General features: G+C 36.3%; 1 protein-coding gene across 1 annotated transcript; it reads left to right on the top strand.

Annotated features, from left to right (window-relative positions):
• The first annotated feature begins 4,711 nt into the window (after positions 1-4,711).
• On the top strand, positions 4,712-14,440 carry LOC129284272 (neuronal acetylcholine receptor subunit alpha-6-like). The gene is made up of 4 exons (XM_064110362.1): positions 4,712-4,816; positions 5,515-5,737; positions 8,555-8,873; positions 10,775-14,440. The coding sequence occupies exons 2-4, from the start codon at positions 5,537-5,539 to the stop codon at positions 11,272-11,274; spliced, it is 1,020 nt and encodes a 339-aa protein (XP_063966432.1). The 5' UTR covers positions 4,712-4,816; positions 5,515-5,536; the 3' UTR covers positions 11,275-14,440.
• Positions 14,441-14,555: the final 115 nt, after the last annotated feature.

Below are 14,555 nucleotides of genomic sequence, written 5' to 3'. Positions count from 1 at the left end.
TTGTTCCTGCTTAAAATTAAGTTTTTATTGTTTGAATTAAGATGTTTATCAATAAGCATCCTTCCACCAACACCACCTTTCAGTGTTTGTATTTTTTTTACTTCATCTTTTCCTTTTAGTATACATAATATATTAAGTTGCATTATATTTTCGTCATCATTTCAAGTTTGATGTTTTTAAATCTGTACACTATGTATATATACCTGTAAATTGTACGCAATTTAGCCTTTTGGCTGCAAAGTGCAATAATTTTAATAAAACCTTTTCAATTTCAATTTCAATTTCAATAAACGATATAACTAATAAAAATATCGACGAAATGTACATGAGCTTCAACGTGGATGGATGGGGGGGGGGGGCGCTGGGTTTAAGTAAGAGAGAGAGAGAGAGAGAGAGAGTGTTTGGGGGGCAGTTTTGTTTTTTTAAACCAACAAAACCAAAACGGGTAGAACATTACTAATATATTTAAGGATGTACCATAGGTCTGTTTTGTTGGTGATTGTAATAGAGAGATGGCATAGATGTATAGGGCAAGGGTGTGCTACTTTCAGCCCTCTTCTTTTGGCACAGAAAATCCAAAGATAATCTAATTTCATACTTTACATCTTGGCAACTAACATGTCTCTGTTTAAAGGCATATTCATTCAACTCCAACAACCAGTTGATTTGAACAAGAAGAGAAAATCAGACAAGCCTTTCACTAAAAAGTTTCATCATTAGTGATAATAATTTACTACTATTTTTGCAATACTATATGCATATTGTTATGATGGCAAAGAGTGCCTTAAAAAGTGCAACTTTCAGGTAAAAAAAATCAGCTCTCGCTTTGCGCTCGAATGAACAGTTTATACGCAACTTGTTCATGATTACCAAAACTGCTCAGAATATTCAATTTCAAGTCTAAATATATAGAAATATTCCAAAATTTGAGTTCGCGTTTCGCACTAGCATGATATCTTTAAACCCTATCTTTGTTTGTAAGAATGTAGCTTAAATGTACTTAAAGGTCAAGTCCACCCCAGCAAAATGTTGATTTAAATAAATAGAGAAAAATCAAACCAGCATAACACCGAAAATTTCATCAAAATCGGATGTAAAATAAGAAAGTTATGGCATTTTAAAGTATCGCTTATTTTTCACAAAACAGTGATATGCACAACTCACTGACATGCAAATGAGTCAGTCGATGATGTCCATCACTCACTATTTCTTTTGTTTTTTATTATTTGAATTATACAATATATCATTTTTTACAGATTTGACAATAGGGACCGACTTGACTGAACCATATAGTATTAAACAATGCTGATTCAATATATATAGGGAGGAATTAATCACTGTTTCACTTGACAATGAGGAGAAAATTAGAATATTTCATATTTCATATAATAAAATACAAACGAAATAGTGAGTGGATGACGTCATCAGTCTCCTCATTTGCATACCGACCAGGATGTGCATATCACTGTTATGTGAAAATTAAGTGAAACTTTAAAATGTCATAACTTTTTTATTTTACATCCGATTTTGATGAAATTTTCAGTGATATGCTTGTTGGATTTTTCTCTTTTTATTCAAATAATGTTTTTGTTGGGGTGGACTTGTCCTTTAAAACTTCATCCTTTAGTTAGAACTGACCCCTAAAGTGAGAGAGAGAGAAAGAAAGAAAGAGAAAAAGGAACAACGAAATCATATTTTGGCTGCTAATTGGGGAAAATGTGAATTACAATATCTTATCCACCCCTCCTATTGATGAAAGCTGGATGATGAAAGACAACGTGGCAGAGGAGAATGAGGAACACTACCATGACTCATGATTGTCGGATGTTGGGCCTCCCAAGCCCCCCCCCCCCCTTGGAAAAAGCCCAGCGATGGCCCTAATGATAAGGTTTTCTATCAATGATGAATGCACTGCCAATTTGGTCTTCACGACCTACCGATTACGTGCATATTGCATTGAATATTTGTGCATTATTAATGCATATTTCATCACATTCGTATTCTTGTGTAGCAAGTACTGTGGTACGAACAAACGGTAAAAAGATCACTTTTGATATGATCAATGAGATTTCGGTACGTTCTACATGTTATGTATCAAAATTAGCAGCCAGTATAGTAGGCCAACGAAGGTACGTCCTCTACCTAATTGATCTATCGGTTAACGATTTACCGAATGACAGTAGCAGACACAATTTTTTTTTTAATGAACTAAATTATATATATATATATATATATACAAATAAAATGAATAGACACAAAATAAATTACAAAAAAATACAATACAATAAAATAATAATGAAAACAAATAAAAAAGAATGACAGACTTAAAAGATAGCTGAAAATACCACCGAGGTTATAATTATTTTACCCGACTTTTTCTAACATCACTAGAATTTCTTAGTGCCTTGAAATGAAATTCTGCGGGTGAAGAGCTATTGTCTGGCACTAATGACATAATCAGGAATAGCAAACACCATGCCATTCGAGCAATCAGATTTCTGATGAAAGATGGGGTGGGAATAGATCATAGACATGGCTCTTGATCGAATACTAATATCACAAGTGCTCATGTCTAATGGAAGGCGAACGCTGATTACTTAAAATTGATGTGCAACATGATTGAGGCTAAAAACTATCTTGTGCCATTTCCCCTTTTGTCTCGCCGTTTAAAGGGTCTCTCCCGAAATAGGTATGACAAAGCAAACATGCATGGGAGAAAGGTGTTGATCGTTGAAGAATTCTAACTAAAAGCATCAAATGTCTTGATTTTGGTCTAGATATACAAATAATAATTGCTATCAGACTGACAAAAATCATAAAAAGCACATCCTACAGACATTGTATGGACTATAGGCTAGCACAATTTTCCCAGATTTGTGGAATAGCGAAGAGGATTTTAGGGCAAACACATGTCTTTACCTCTACCAAATAGAACTTGCTACTTGTTCAATATATCAGTAGTTTAAATGATTATCAGATAATATAACGATAAGAGGCTGCACCTATATTTTTAAACTTTTTCGTTTTATTCTGTTTGATGACGATAAAACCACTAGGTATAGACATTTTTGCACGTTAGCCTAGCATTTATAAAGTTCAACTATATAGTTCACCTGATCAGAAGTAGCATAAGTTTGACTGGAAACTCAGTAATAATAATTAAAACAAGTAAATATATAAACAATTAAAAATAATGATAATAAGTAGTATATAACAAGTAATAATAATTAATAAAATTAATAAATGAAATATGGGTAGTTGTGTGTGATTTTCGTTTTCTTTAGATTAATTTGGGAGCTCTTGTTAATTGTCACTTTCAAGGTCCTGGTTGCCTTACCTCCTCTGTCCCTTTTCTCTTTGGGTCTCATTTTCATTCTTGTATTTTTTGGGCTTATGATACACTTTCTAAGTGTCTGTATAAATTCATATTGTATTTGAATATTTATTTATAATGTTTACTTTACATTTTTGTTATGATTCTATTTGTACATGTAAACAGTTGCATATTTAAGTCTTTGGACTGCTTAAGATTGTATTTTGACAATTTTATTACAATAAAATCCAATATATATCAATTAAAATTGAAAATAAAATGCCGATTAGGAGTTAGAATACATGTAATGATGAAAAATCACCATAGTCCAATGGTGGTAATATTGTTCATATAGTAACACAACTACTGCAAAACCTTAGTTATACAATTTAACGAAATTCCAGGATCCTATGAAAAAAAATACCCAACATGTTAGTCATTAATCATGAATTTGTACTGGCACGGATGGAATCTAATTTCGGATTGCTTTGTAATTGATACCACAGACATGGCAGACGGAGGTAAATTGAGTGCTTTACAGTGAGAAAATAAAAGGTTATACTCTTCACACTTCCATTCCGTATCTATTTTAGATGCCCCGTGTATTTGTAGGTGGCATCGTCATCGATGGTGGCTATAATGTCAGCTACATTCTGCAGAACAGACAAATATCGAATCGGTGAAAATAGTATAAGGCCAAAATTTGAATATCGAAGGTAAAACTATACACCTAGAGATTATGTAATAGTATACAAATAGCGAATAGGCATGAGTGCGATGGTGCGAGATTTCGCATGAGGTGAAAGAAAGATGCTCTATTCAACGAGGCGTGAGCCGAGTTGAATAGAGCGTTTCTTTCTTTCACCGAATGCGAAATCTCGCACCATTGCACGAATAAGAATATTCGCTATTTGTGTTGTACAACGCCTCGGAATTTTGCGAAAATATGAAAAAACAAAGAGTTTATCCCTATAGTAATCTATGAAAAGGAAGCAAATATACAGAAAGCAGAAAGCAAAATCCCACAAGCGCACATGACCTTGGGCAGCCTTGCGCATTTAGCCAGCTGGTTTATACGCGTATTGTTCATTTTTACCGAGCGCAATGAATTGTGACGTCACCTCCTAAAGCCGTGCAACGGTACATTTTGGACGGTACATTTTGGATGGTACGTCTTTTGTGCAACGGTACGAATGTTTGACATTCAGCCTCCCATTTGCTCGCGTACAACAAGCTAAGTAGGCGTTGTACAATATGTTTTCATTTATGCTGTTGATTTCAAGTTCATTCTCAACGATTTAATGCAAAAATGTATGTATTATTCTATAAACTGTAATCATACAAATCTAAATTCAAAGTATTAAAATCATAATATATTATTTCCACTATACAGGATTGGAAAGATGAGTTTTTGGCATGGGACCCAAGCAATTATTCTGGTGTGGAGTCTCTGGAAATAGATCCAGGTCTTGTTTGGAAACCTGATATCCAACTTTATGAAAAGTAAGTATTCCTCTTCACAAGCTTATTTTGTTTCTCGAAACATCTTTCTTTGCACCAATGACCTAAATTAAGGTCAATACGCCAATTTCAAAGACTTTATAAGTTTGTCACAAATAACTAAATAGAAAGCAATTAAGCCTTTGTAAAGAAGTCTTGATATAGAAAACGTCACAAGTGGCATTCCCAGCGACTGATTCTATACCCTCGGACAACTGCTCATAGACAAACGGGTATCCACGTAAAGGGCGTAGGCTGGGACTGCACTGGGTCTGGGTGCATGTGAACCCTCCCGCTGAGGCACAGGAGATCCGACATTTGCGAGCAAAACGAAATGTGTACCCCTTCTTCTGCTTTCAACAACTGATTTTCCAAACTTTTGTTCCATCTCCCCAAGATATGCACCTCTATACCACTTAAATCCCACCACCCCATGCTCAACCCAGCCTACGCCCTTGCACGTCTACGGTCAACCTTTCATCATAATATTGATATTTTGTAGCACTGCATGGTGACATGCGTGAAGGATGTTTGTGAAGTGAAGAGAGCTACCATTCGTCCAATGTAATGTAAAAATGGTAAACAATAATTGTACTTAAATAATCCCATTTAAGGGTATAGATTCAAAACGATAAATCGCAATCTGATAAGAGGGTAGAAAATTTTGACTTCTTTAATCTCTTCTTCCAACATGTATACAGCGTCGACAAAGATTTTCTTCGTATGTCGGAAACGAAACTACTGGTGAATTACACGGGGCACGTGACATGGTACACACCGGTGATTTCAACCAGTTCATGTCATATTGAAGTTAAGTTATTTCCTTTCGATACCCAGAGATGCAACCTTTCCTTTAGTTCATGGATATATACTATGAACCAACTGCAGCTTCACATGTCGAATAAATCAGAAGCTACTAATCAGGTGAGTTTTCTGGAGCCATCGGGTTGACAATGGAGGGAATCGATTAGGTGTGTGCGAGCGTGCGTGTGCACCCCTCTCTATACAGCCCACTCAGGTATCACAGGCCTAAAACAATTCCCATAGACTCGTGTGTAAAGTGGCACTTTAAAAAATCATTAAAAAAGGATGAAATTCGAGGGTTGAATGTTTACTACCAGTGAATAGGATGTCTGACATTCCATATCTGACCAGAAAAGGGTATACCTCGACCGGCTTATTTTAAAAATGATTCGGCATCTATAAAGACTACATCTGACAGGATCAAATAACACAATCCAAATATTCACTACTGAATGACACGCGCCGTATAAGCTAAAAGAACAACAACAACAAATTCATCAATTGAGACAGTAAAAATGGCCCTACTTCTTCCGCCAGTAAAAAAATAGTCCCAAAGTGGTGATATATCTTCCCAATTTGGGAAAAGGAAGTTCAGTTGGTACCCTCCCTAGAATCAGTGTTAGATTGTCAATCATATTCATTTACATGTATTTTTGTAGTGCTGGATTGTGTAAGCGCATTAATGTGGCGCAGTGAAATTTAGATGAATTAAGTAGCAGTAGTAGTAGTAATATTTATTTTTCCGATCCAGAATACATAAAAAAAAGACAAATACATACATATATAAGAGTGAGAGAAACAACAAAATGGAATCGGCTGGATAACCCATATTCAGCGGTGCCAGGCACGACACTGCTGGTCTTCCATGGGGTCCAGAAAAGAAGCTAATTAGAACTGTTATATTTACAAGCAAAAAAAAAGGATATGAGAGTACACGAGTAATCTATATAATCTAAGCGATAAACGACATGATCATAACTATGCTAGCAATATAATAAAAAGGTGATTGTTTACTATATATGATTACACATAATTAATATAAATAAACAAAAATCAGATGAGAGAGAAAGAAAGAAAAAAAAGGGGGACAACCCCGACACCCCCCGGGACAGAATGGGCCTATAGTTTTATAAATCCCAAAGTTGAAAATTATGTAAGGTGAGACGTTGCGTCTAATGTCATAAGGTGATTTTTGAAAGCATGTGAATTTGTTGCAGATCGGGCACAAGCAGGAAGATTATTATATAAGCTGGCGCCTCTATATTCAAAAGTTCTTTTCAAGAATTCAGTATTAGGTTTAAGAGTACATAACTTGTCTCCAAAGCGTAAGTTATACTCGTGATTAGATGTTTTAAAACAGTCTGAAATGTAAATCGGGGTCATTTCATTTAGTGATTTAAACATATGAATTAGCAAGTGTTTGTTTCTTCTGGTATTAATGGTGTTCCAATCAAGGGCATTGTGGATTTTAGAATTGGATGTGCGAGATGAACGATTTATATATAAAATTAAACGACCAGCACGGTTTTGGAGTTTTTGGAGTCTTCCCGTTAGGTATTTACTGGCCGATCCATAAATAATATCTCCATAATCAAAGTGGGGAAGAATAATAGTTTTATAAATGAGTTTGAGAATAGTTTCGTTTAGAAAGCTTCTTAACCTACCAAGAAATCCAACCATTTGACCTATCTTTTTGATCATTTTATCAATGTGAGTATTCCATTTGATTTGGTCGTCACAAATTACACCTAAGTATTTAACATCATTAACCTGTTTGATTTTGTTCGTGCCTAGATTAATATTCAGGCATTTGTCTTTTGACAACATATGACGACTGCCAATTAACATGCAGGCTGTTTTTTCGTAGTTAACACTTAATCTATTTTCAGTCATCCATTGATTTAAAATAAGTAGATCGCTGTTTAAAGTAGATTCAATATCACGGACTGAGGCATTACAATAATATAGTACTGTATCGTCAGCGTACAATTTTAGTTTACTTGACTTTATTTTGATACTAAGATCGTTAACATATATGATAAATAAAAGCGGCCCTAATAATGATCCTTGTGGGACCCCACATGAAGTGACTTTGGTAGATGAAAGAGAGAGATTAACGAGTGTTTGACATGTTCTGCCGGTTAAATAGCTATAGAACCATTAAGAATGTATCAATCTCACGTATTCTTATTATCATATTGATATGCAAAGTCATAATATTTTACGTAAAATACAGGGATAAATTTGTCATATTTATAAGCATGGTATTTGATGGAAAAACTTTTCAAGCAAAAAAAAAATGAAAAAGAGGAAATGACAATAAATCAACTCTACAATCTATTAACAAAGTGCTTTCAGAGGATTTCGGTGGTCTCAAAATGAGCTTGGCTAAATCCGGGTGAAATTAGCAGACTGGTTTATTTATGACAGAGTTTAATCCTGATTTACTGAAGATTTACAAAAAATAAGACAATAATTTAGTGACAATTTTATTTTCAAAATGTGGTACATTATCATTCCATTTTTTATATATTTTTTGTTTCTATTATTTGAATCTGGTATGTCATAATCTATTAGTTTACCTCTATTTTGCTATTACTCCGTGAGTGTATCGTATTGGTTTATGGTTTCGTTGGCATGAACACCAATGAGCATTTGATGGTGAATATCATATCACAGAAGGGTTCACCAGTCGTTCTTAAAGTCGATATTAACATTACGAACAGCTTTATTAAACGGCCCCTGGTATTATGGAGAATGTTGCAGCCTGTTTATGATATGGTTTAACTTAATTCATTCATGAGATGTTTTATACATTCCTCTGTTACTCCAACAGTGTAATGAATTAGTCTGATCACCGTTTGATTTGTTTCAATGGTCCTCATTCGATCCGCAATTCTATTTGAAATAATATATTCTCATTTTCCTCCCTCACAGAATATCTTCATGGGTAATGGTGTTTGGAACCTTGCGAACATAATCCGGTCGGAGGAACTTTACAAATACGACTGCTGTCCAGGTGAATACAGGAAAGTCATTTACACCATTTCGCTCAGTCGAACATACGCCTTCTACCTCACCAACATGATCATCCCAAGTATTACCCTCTGTTTAACCAATACCTTGGTCTACCTTATTCCTCCGGAGTCGGGAGAGAAAGTCCAGTTTGCCGTCAGCAACCTACTGGCATCTATCTTGTTCCAACAGCTTATAGCCACCACCATGCCACCTCTTGGAGACGAACTCCCGTTACTTGGTAAGGCTTCCCGTTGTCGTGTGAATCTTGCACTAGGCCACGTCCAAGTGGGACGTCACTTCACTTGAAAATATAATAAACCAGTAGCATATTTTTGAATGATTCCTTGAAAATTAGAATGAAACTGTCAACCATTCTGATCATTAAAAGTAATGTTCGAGCAAATTTGTAAAGGATCCCGATCCATTTTGATCGCTTTGGAATAACAAAAAAAAAATCCCTGGACCTGTCTGATTATTTTCCCTCGGAAAATTATTATTTTCCCTCGGCTTAAGGTCCCTCGGAGAGGACCTTAAGCCGTCGCACAGTGGGCCAGAAGTGATTGGAAGTGCGCCAAAATTATATTCCGAATTATATTTTTACTTTAACATGTTGATTAAGGGTAATTTTAGGCGTATAATCGACTGAACATAATTTAAAGCCGATGTGACGTCACCTTGATACCAAATTTTGATTGACTACTTAAAACCTATCTGTGAAAAGACAAATTACGCTAAACAACATGTAGTATACAAACTTTGTGTTATGTGCTACTTTCAGATTGACCAGAGTGAATGTTGGTTCATGCTTCTCACATGCCTAAAAAGTGTGTATGAGATGCCGAAAATAATTTTATGGCATCAAAATGATCATTAATTATATTTATTAAAAAAAACTTTAAAATCTGAAAAATATTAACCGTGCTTTATCTAGCTGTGTTGACTTGTGTAAAACGCAGGGTATATAACACCACGAATGTATCACTATGAGGAGGGTTTTTGGCTGAAATTATTCTACAAGTAAGTTTTCTATCTGGAAGAGTTGTGGGTATAGCCCTTATTTGCGTTAGCAACCTTTATTTTGTTTACATTATGCCCGGAATTCATGTCATTTTCATGGAATGGGAGGGGAATCGTCCTCGCTGTGCAAAACCGAACGGCAATGTACACCAATACGGTGCGCTATGACGACTGCGCGGTATAAAAATGACCGTTCTTAAACAGGTTTTTGGGGTGTTGTGTCAAGTAAAATCGGCTCTAATATGAAAACGGGCAAAAACGGGCAGCTAAATTTGGTATCGACTTAAAGCTTAGACATCGGGAAAAATTATGCCAATAGAATTTAGACGGAAATCCACGGAAATCTAAACTTTTTTAATGTAAATGCAAAAAACATGGATTTTCAGCCTATTTCGAGGAATAATCATCCTATAAACCTCCTGAAAGGTGTCTATTATCTACTTTGAACACTTTCATACGAAAAAACAATATATCAGGATTATGTTGGAGCCATTCCAGATTCCTACATGAAAAACCTCCTGTGAAATGGCCTGTTTTTCAACTAGGTTGTCATCCACGCGACATTTCGCAAAATGTCACATTTTACGATTTGAGGTAGGAAATTAACAACCTTTATGCAAATTTCTGAATGAAATATTTTACTGAAATATTCTTCAAAGTGTTGTCTTTCAGCTGGGCATGACAAAAATTAAAAATCTGAAATTGCCCAAAATGACTTTTGGCGCACTTTTGTTTCGCCCCGGCCCACTGTGCGTCGGTCCTCTGGTTGCTTGCTTACAAGCAATCATGCAATCAGGTAAAAAAAAAAATCACCGCCAATTTTCTTTGGAGAGGGTGGTAAGTTTTTCCTTTTCTGGGATGAGTTTCACCAGTATGTGTCATCTTAATTGAACATTCCAATGAGTAATAATTGTACTTTTTGTCTAATGATCTAGGTTATGTCGGTCCATGGAGGTCTTATGAATGATGTAAAGTATAAAAGAGTGGATAATGCAGATTATCTAACCCCTCTCTCATCCCTCTCTACCTGTCTGTCTCTCCCTTTGATTTCCCATTTCTCTCCATGTTTGCTTTCTCCCACTTACCTACCATCTAATTCACTTTTCCTTTATTTATAAACAGGAATCTTCTTTCTCTTCATGGTCATGTGCAGTTGTTTTTCAATCGCTTGCAGCATACTTAGCTTACGGCTCTACAATACGAAGGGCGATGAACCAGTACCAAACCACCTCCGAAAGCTCATACTCCTCACGCATCCAGTCGCTCATCGCCGGCTCTTACACCGCGTCACAACCTTACGGGTCAAGTCCTCCTCTCAGAACGGCCACTCAGAACACAAGAGCGATATGACGTCATTGGAACCGAAAGAAGCCAGGGATGAGATCCAACTACAGCAGCTCACCGACGAAGAAAATCATCATGGAACGATAAGCCCAGAGAAGACAGAAGACAAAAGTCCGGTCCATAGTGATGCGAGAAGACGGGAGAGTGCCAGTTTGAAACGAGACGTAATCATAGAGGAATGGAGGTTGTTGGCGAGGGTGCTTGACAAACTTTTATTTGCACTGGTCCTTGTACTAACCTGTTTTGTTTTGTTTGGCCTTCTCATCGAATTTGTTTAGTCGGGCTAAAAGTAATTCTGAAATCACGTAATGAGACAATTTGGTTCAGGTGCGACCGTTCAGCTGATCATGGTCATGCTTATGATGCTGCAAGCCATTTTATTCTGACGCCAGCGACATACTGTTCACCAAACAGAGTATATACATCTTCTACATATATGTTGCAGATGGATTTCTGTCTTAGGCCTATATTGACATCATGCGTTTCAAATGTAAACGTATACGAGGACATGTGGTCATTTTGACTAGATATAGAGACCTCGAAGCATATACAGCCTACGCCCTCGTGGTTCATCACCTTAGATATACAACATGTACCAAAAAATTAACGGCAGTTACAATATGCGACCGTTAACGATATAAACGCTACGTCCCAGACTAAAACGAAACCGAGCACTGACGACGTTTTATCATACAGTAATCACGATTAATTTAATAGAAGGCATTTGTTTGAAAAGCTTAGATATCCCTCTTTTTTCTGATGCAACCAATAATACAAATACTATTCATGTGACTGAAAATACAATTTAAAGAGAGGACACTAGAATGTCACTCGCAGACGATATCTGACTTTCAAATATGAATTTACAATCTGAATTTCAGGAATGAAAAAATAGATCCAGATCGGCTGTAAATAGTGACCAGCTGAAAATTGCATTTGAATTCAAACATTGCGGATATGAATTTCAAGCTCAACGATAATTTAATCCTTCGAATTAATAAAAAAAATATCCAATGGGCGGCTGGTCATATCGGTTCTGGTTTTATTTCAAATCTTCGAAATTTAGATTGTACAAAAAAGTTCATTCGTCGTAATTAATGCGCATGGAATTATATTGTTCTGATTGTTCATAGTAATGACTGTATTGCCACCTCTACTTCATAGAACGAATAAAATTTCACAAGATACCTGCTCTAACATCAAACAAGGTTGACAAAATGCCATTATTCACGGCCAATTGTCAACCAAGCGGTGTTGGGAGTGGTCATTGAAATGCAGAGAAACCTCTTTTCTTTGAGAGGTAAAAATGCAAGCATTACTTTGAGCAAAGGGTGATTTATAATTCTACACCATACGTTATCGAAGTGTCATCAAATTTTATAAGCTTAAAGACGAGCTTTATGGAAATTTGCTAATCTCTTTGAAATTCAGATACCGCCCTATGAACAATTTTGATTTACAGATGGGGCCCGTTGCAGAAAGAGTTGCGTTTAAACGCAAGTCAAAAAATCAATCGCAAGTCGAAAATGCGCGCTGTTGATTGGTTGAAAATCAAGTTGCGCGTGATTTTTAGAGTTGCGTTTGATTGCAACTCTTTCTGCAACAGGCCTCAGTAGTATCAAGTCGCTGTTAATCGTGTATGCGTGAAGTATGTGTATCAAAAGTTCCATTAATAGGTCCATGGTAAAACCGAGGGAATTGCGCAAACCAATAACTTCAAAGCTAGATGGCAGCTCCATGGATGGGATGACATTAATACGTGAACGGGATTTGCTTCCGGTTTCTTTCATTTCGGTTCACCGAGGATGTTCCATTTACATGTCTTTTCTTTAATTCCATTTACACGTTTTGGGGAACACATCATAGTTAAAACTCTGATAACTGTATCCTAATTTGAACTACCGTTTGTGAATGGCTGCTAAGTTCTGTTACCACGGTTGTTCCAATAATGATAAAGATACCAGAGTTGTAAGTCTGAATGAAACAGACCCCTGGTGGGTGTTTCAAAAAGCTGTTCGTAAGTTTAGAGCGAGTTTAAGATCGACTGGTGATCCTTTCTTGTGATAAATGGTATATTCATTGGCGATGGTTCAACTGGTAAGAAAGGTTCAACAGCCAATCTTAAAGTTGTTCTTAGCTTACGAACAGCTTTATGAACCGCCCCTGGACCTCCTCAGACACCATATACCCCTTAAGATAATTAGTTCATGAGTACATCGGTGAATCTAGGTAGTAGACTTGTATGCAACATACCCATATACCATTTTTTCTCGCTAGTAGTGTCAAAATATATCGAGAAGTGTTATGGATGTAAAACATACATGTAAACGTGGTTAAGTCATTCTGTATACATTTTCGTATGTCTGGATTCCGTATTTTCCACAGAATCCTAACCCTAACCCTATGATTATTATCATTGTACATCACAAGTTAATTATAATAAATTCTAATACGATAATTTTTGCTCTTAATCAAATTTACTTCTGAATAGCTTTTCACTAAGTATAAAGCATAAGAACAAATAAAACGCACAAATAGTCATGCACGATTTCTAACATCAACTAGCACATTTTTTGAAAACCATTATATTAATAAAATCGAATAATATTTTGTGTTTTTGCATAAATGTCATTAAAGTTTCTAAGCAATCTTTGTAATAAGAGTAATACTTGCACAAGTTTTATGCACATCAAAATACTATTTTTTTTAAATATCTCGACTCGTCCCGAATTCCGAATTCAAAACTTCTAATAATTATGTCTAATACCTTCTTCGCGGCAGGTAAAGCCTAGGTTACACCGGAACCGAATCAGGTAAAAACCCATCCGAATGTCGAATTCGAGAGTATTCTGTTCTCCCTCCGCGAATGCGAGAAAATTCGGGAGGAATTCGGCTCGTTTTGAAATGTAAAAAACCAGCCGAATACCTTTCGCTTGGATTAGAGGGGAATTCTGTGTATTATTGGCAGATTTGGACGTATTCTATTCGGGGAGGAACGGTCTGACCTCGGTGCAGTCGGGCATATTCGTTCCGATTCGGGTCAACATTCGGGCCTTCTTTCGGTTTTAATCGAAGTAATCGGACCAAATTCGTTCCTATTTTGGCCACTTTTGGCTCGACTCTTTCCACTACTCGGGTGGCATTCGGCTTTGTTTGGCTTTGTTCTGCAATGAATCGGGACTCGTTCGTCTCTTTTCATGGAGCTCTCCGAATCAGAGACGAATAGGTTCCGAATCGACTACCGAATGCATCCGAATCAGACCGTATTCGGGCAGCATTGGTCCGAATTTATTCGAGAGAAATCGGATCTGGTGTAACCCTGGCTTTAGATATAGTAGAATTTCTGTTGTTTGAAAAAATGTTCTTCTAACCTAGATAAGTTCATCAATGTTTCAGTTTTCAGCTAATTTTCTCTTACATGAAATTAAAGGGAAAAAAGACAAAGGAACCTTCTCCAAACCTCGTAATAATGATAGCAGGAATGATTGTAGGCCTATACATGAGAGAAGCATTGATAAGGAACGCCGCTAAAAAAAAAATTCTTGTTGTTCAGCTTTGT

This window comes from Lytechinus pictus, chromosome 2 (assembly GCF_037042905.1).
Source record: "Lytechinus pictus isolate F3 Inbred chromosome 2, Lp3.0, whole genome shotgun sequence".
NCBI classification, from domain to species: Eukaryota; Metazoa; Echinodermata; class Echinoidea; order Temnopleuroida; family Toxopneustidae; genus Lytechinus; species Lytechinus pictus.
The sequence above is the reverse complement of the archived record's forward strand: the minus strand, read 5'-3'. Positions and strand labels throughout refer to the sequence as shown.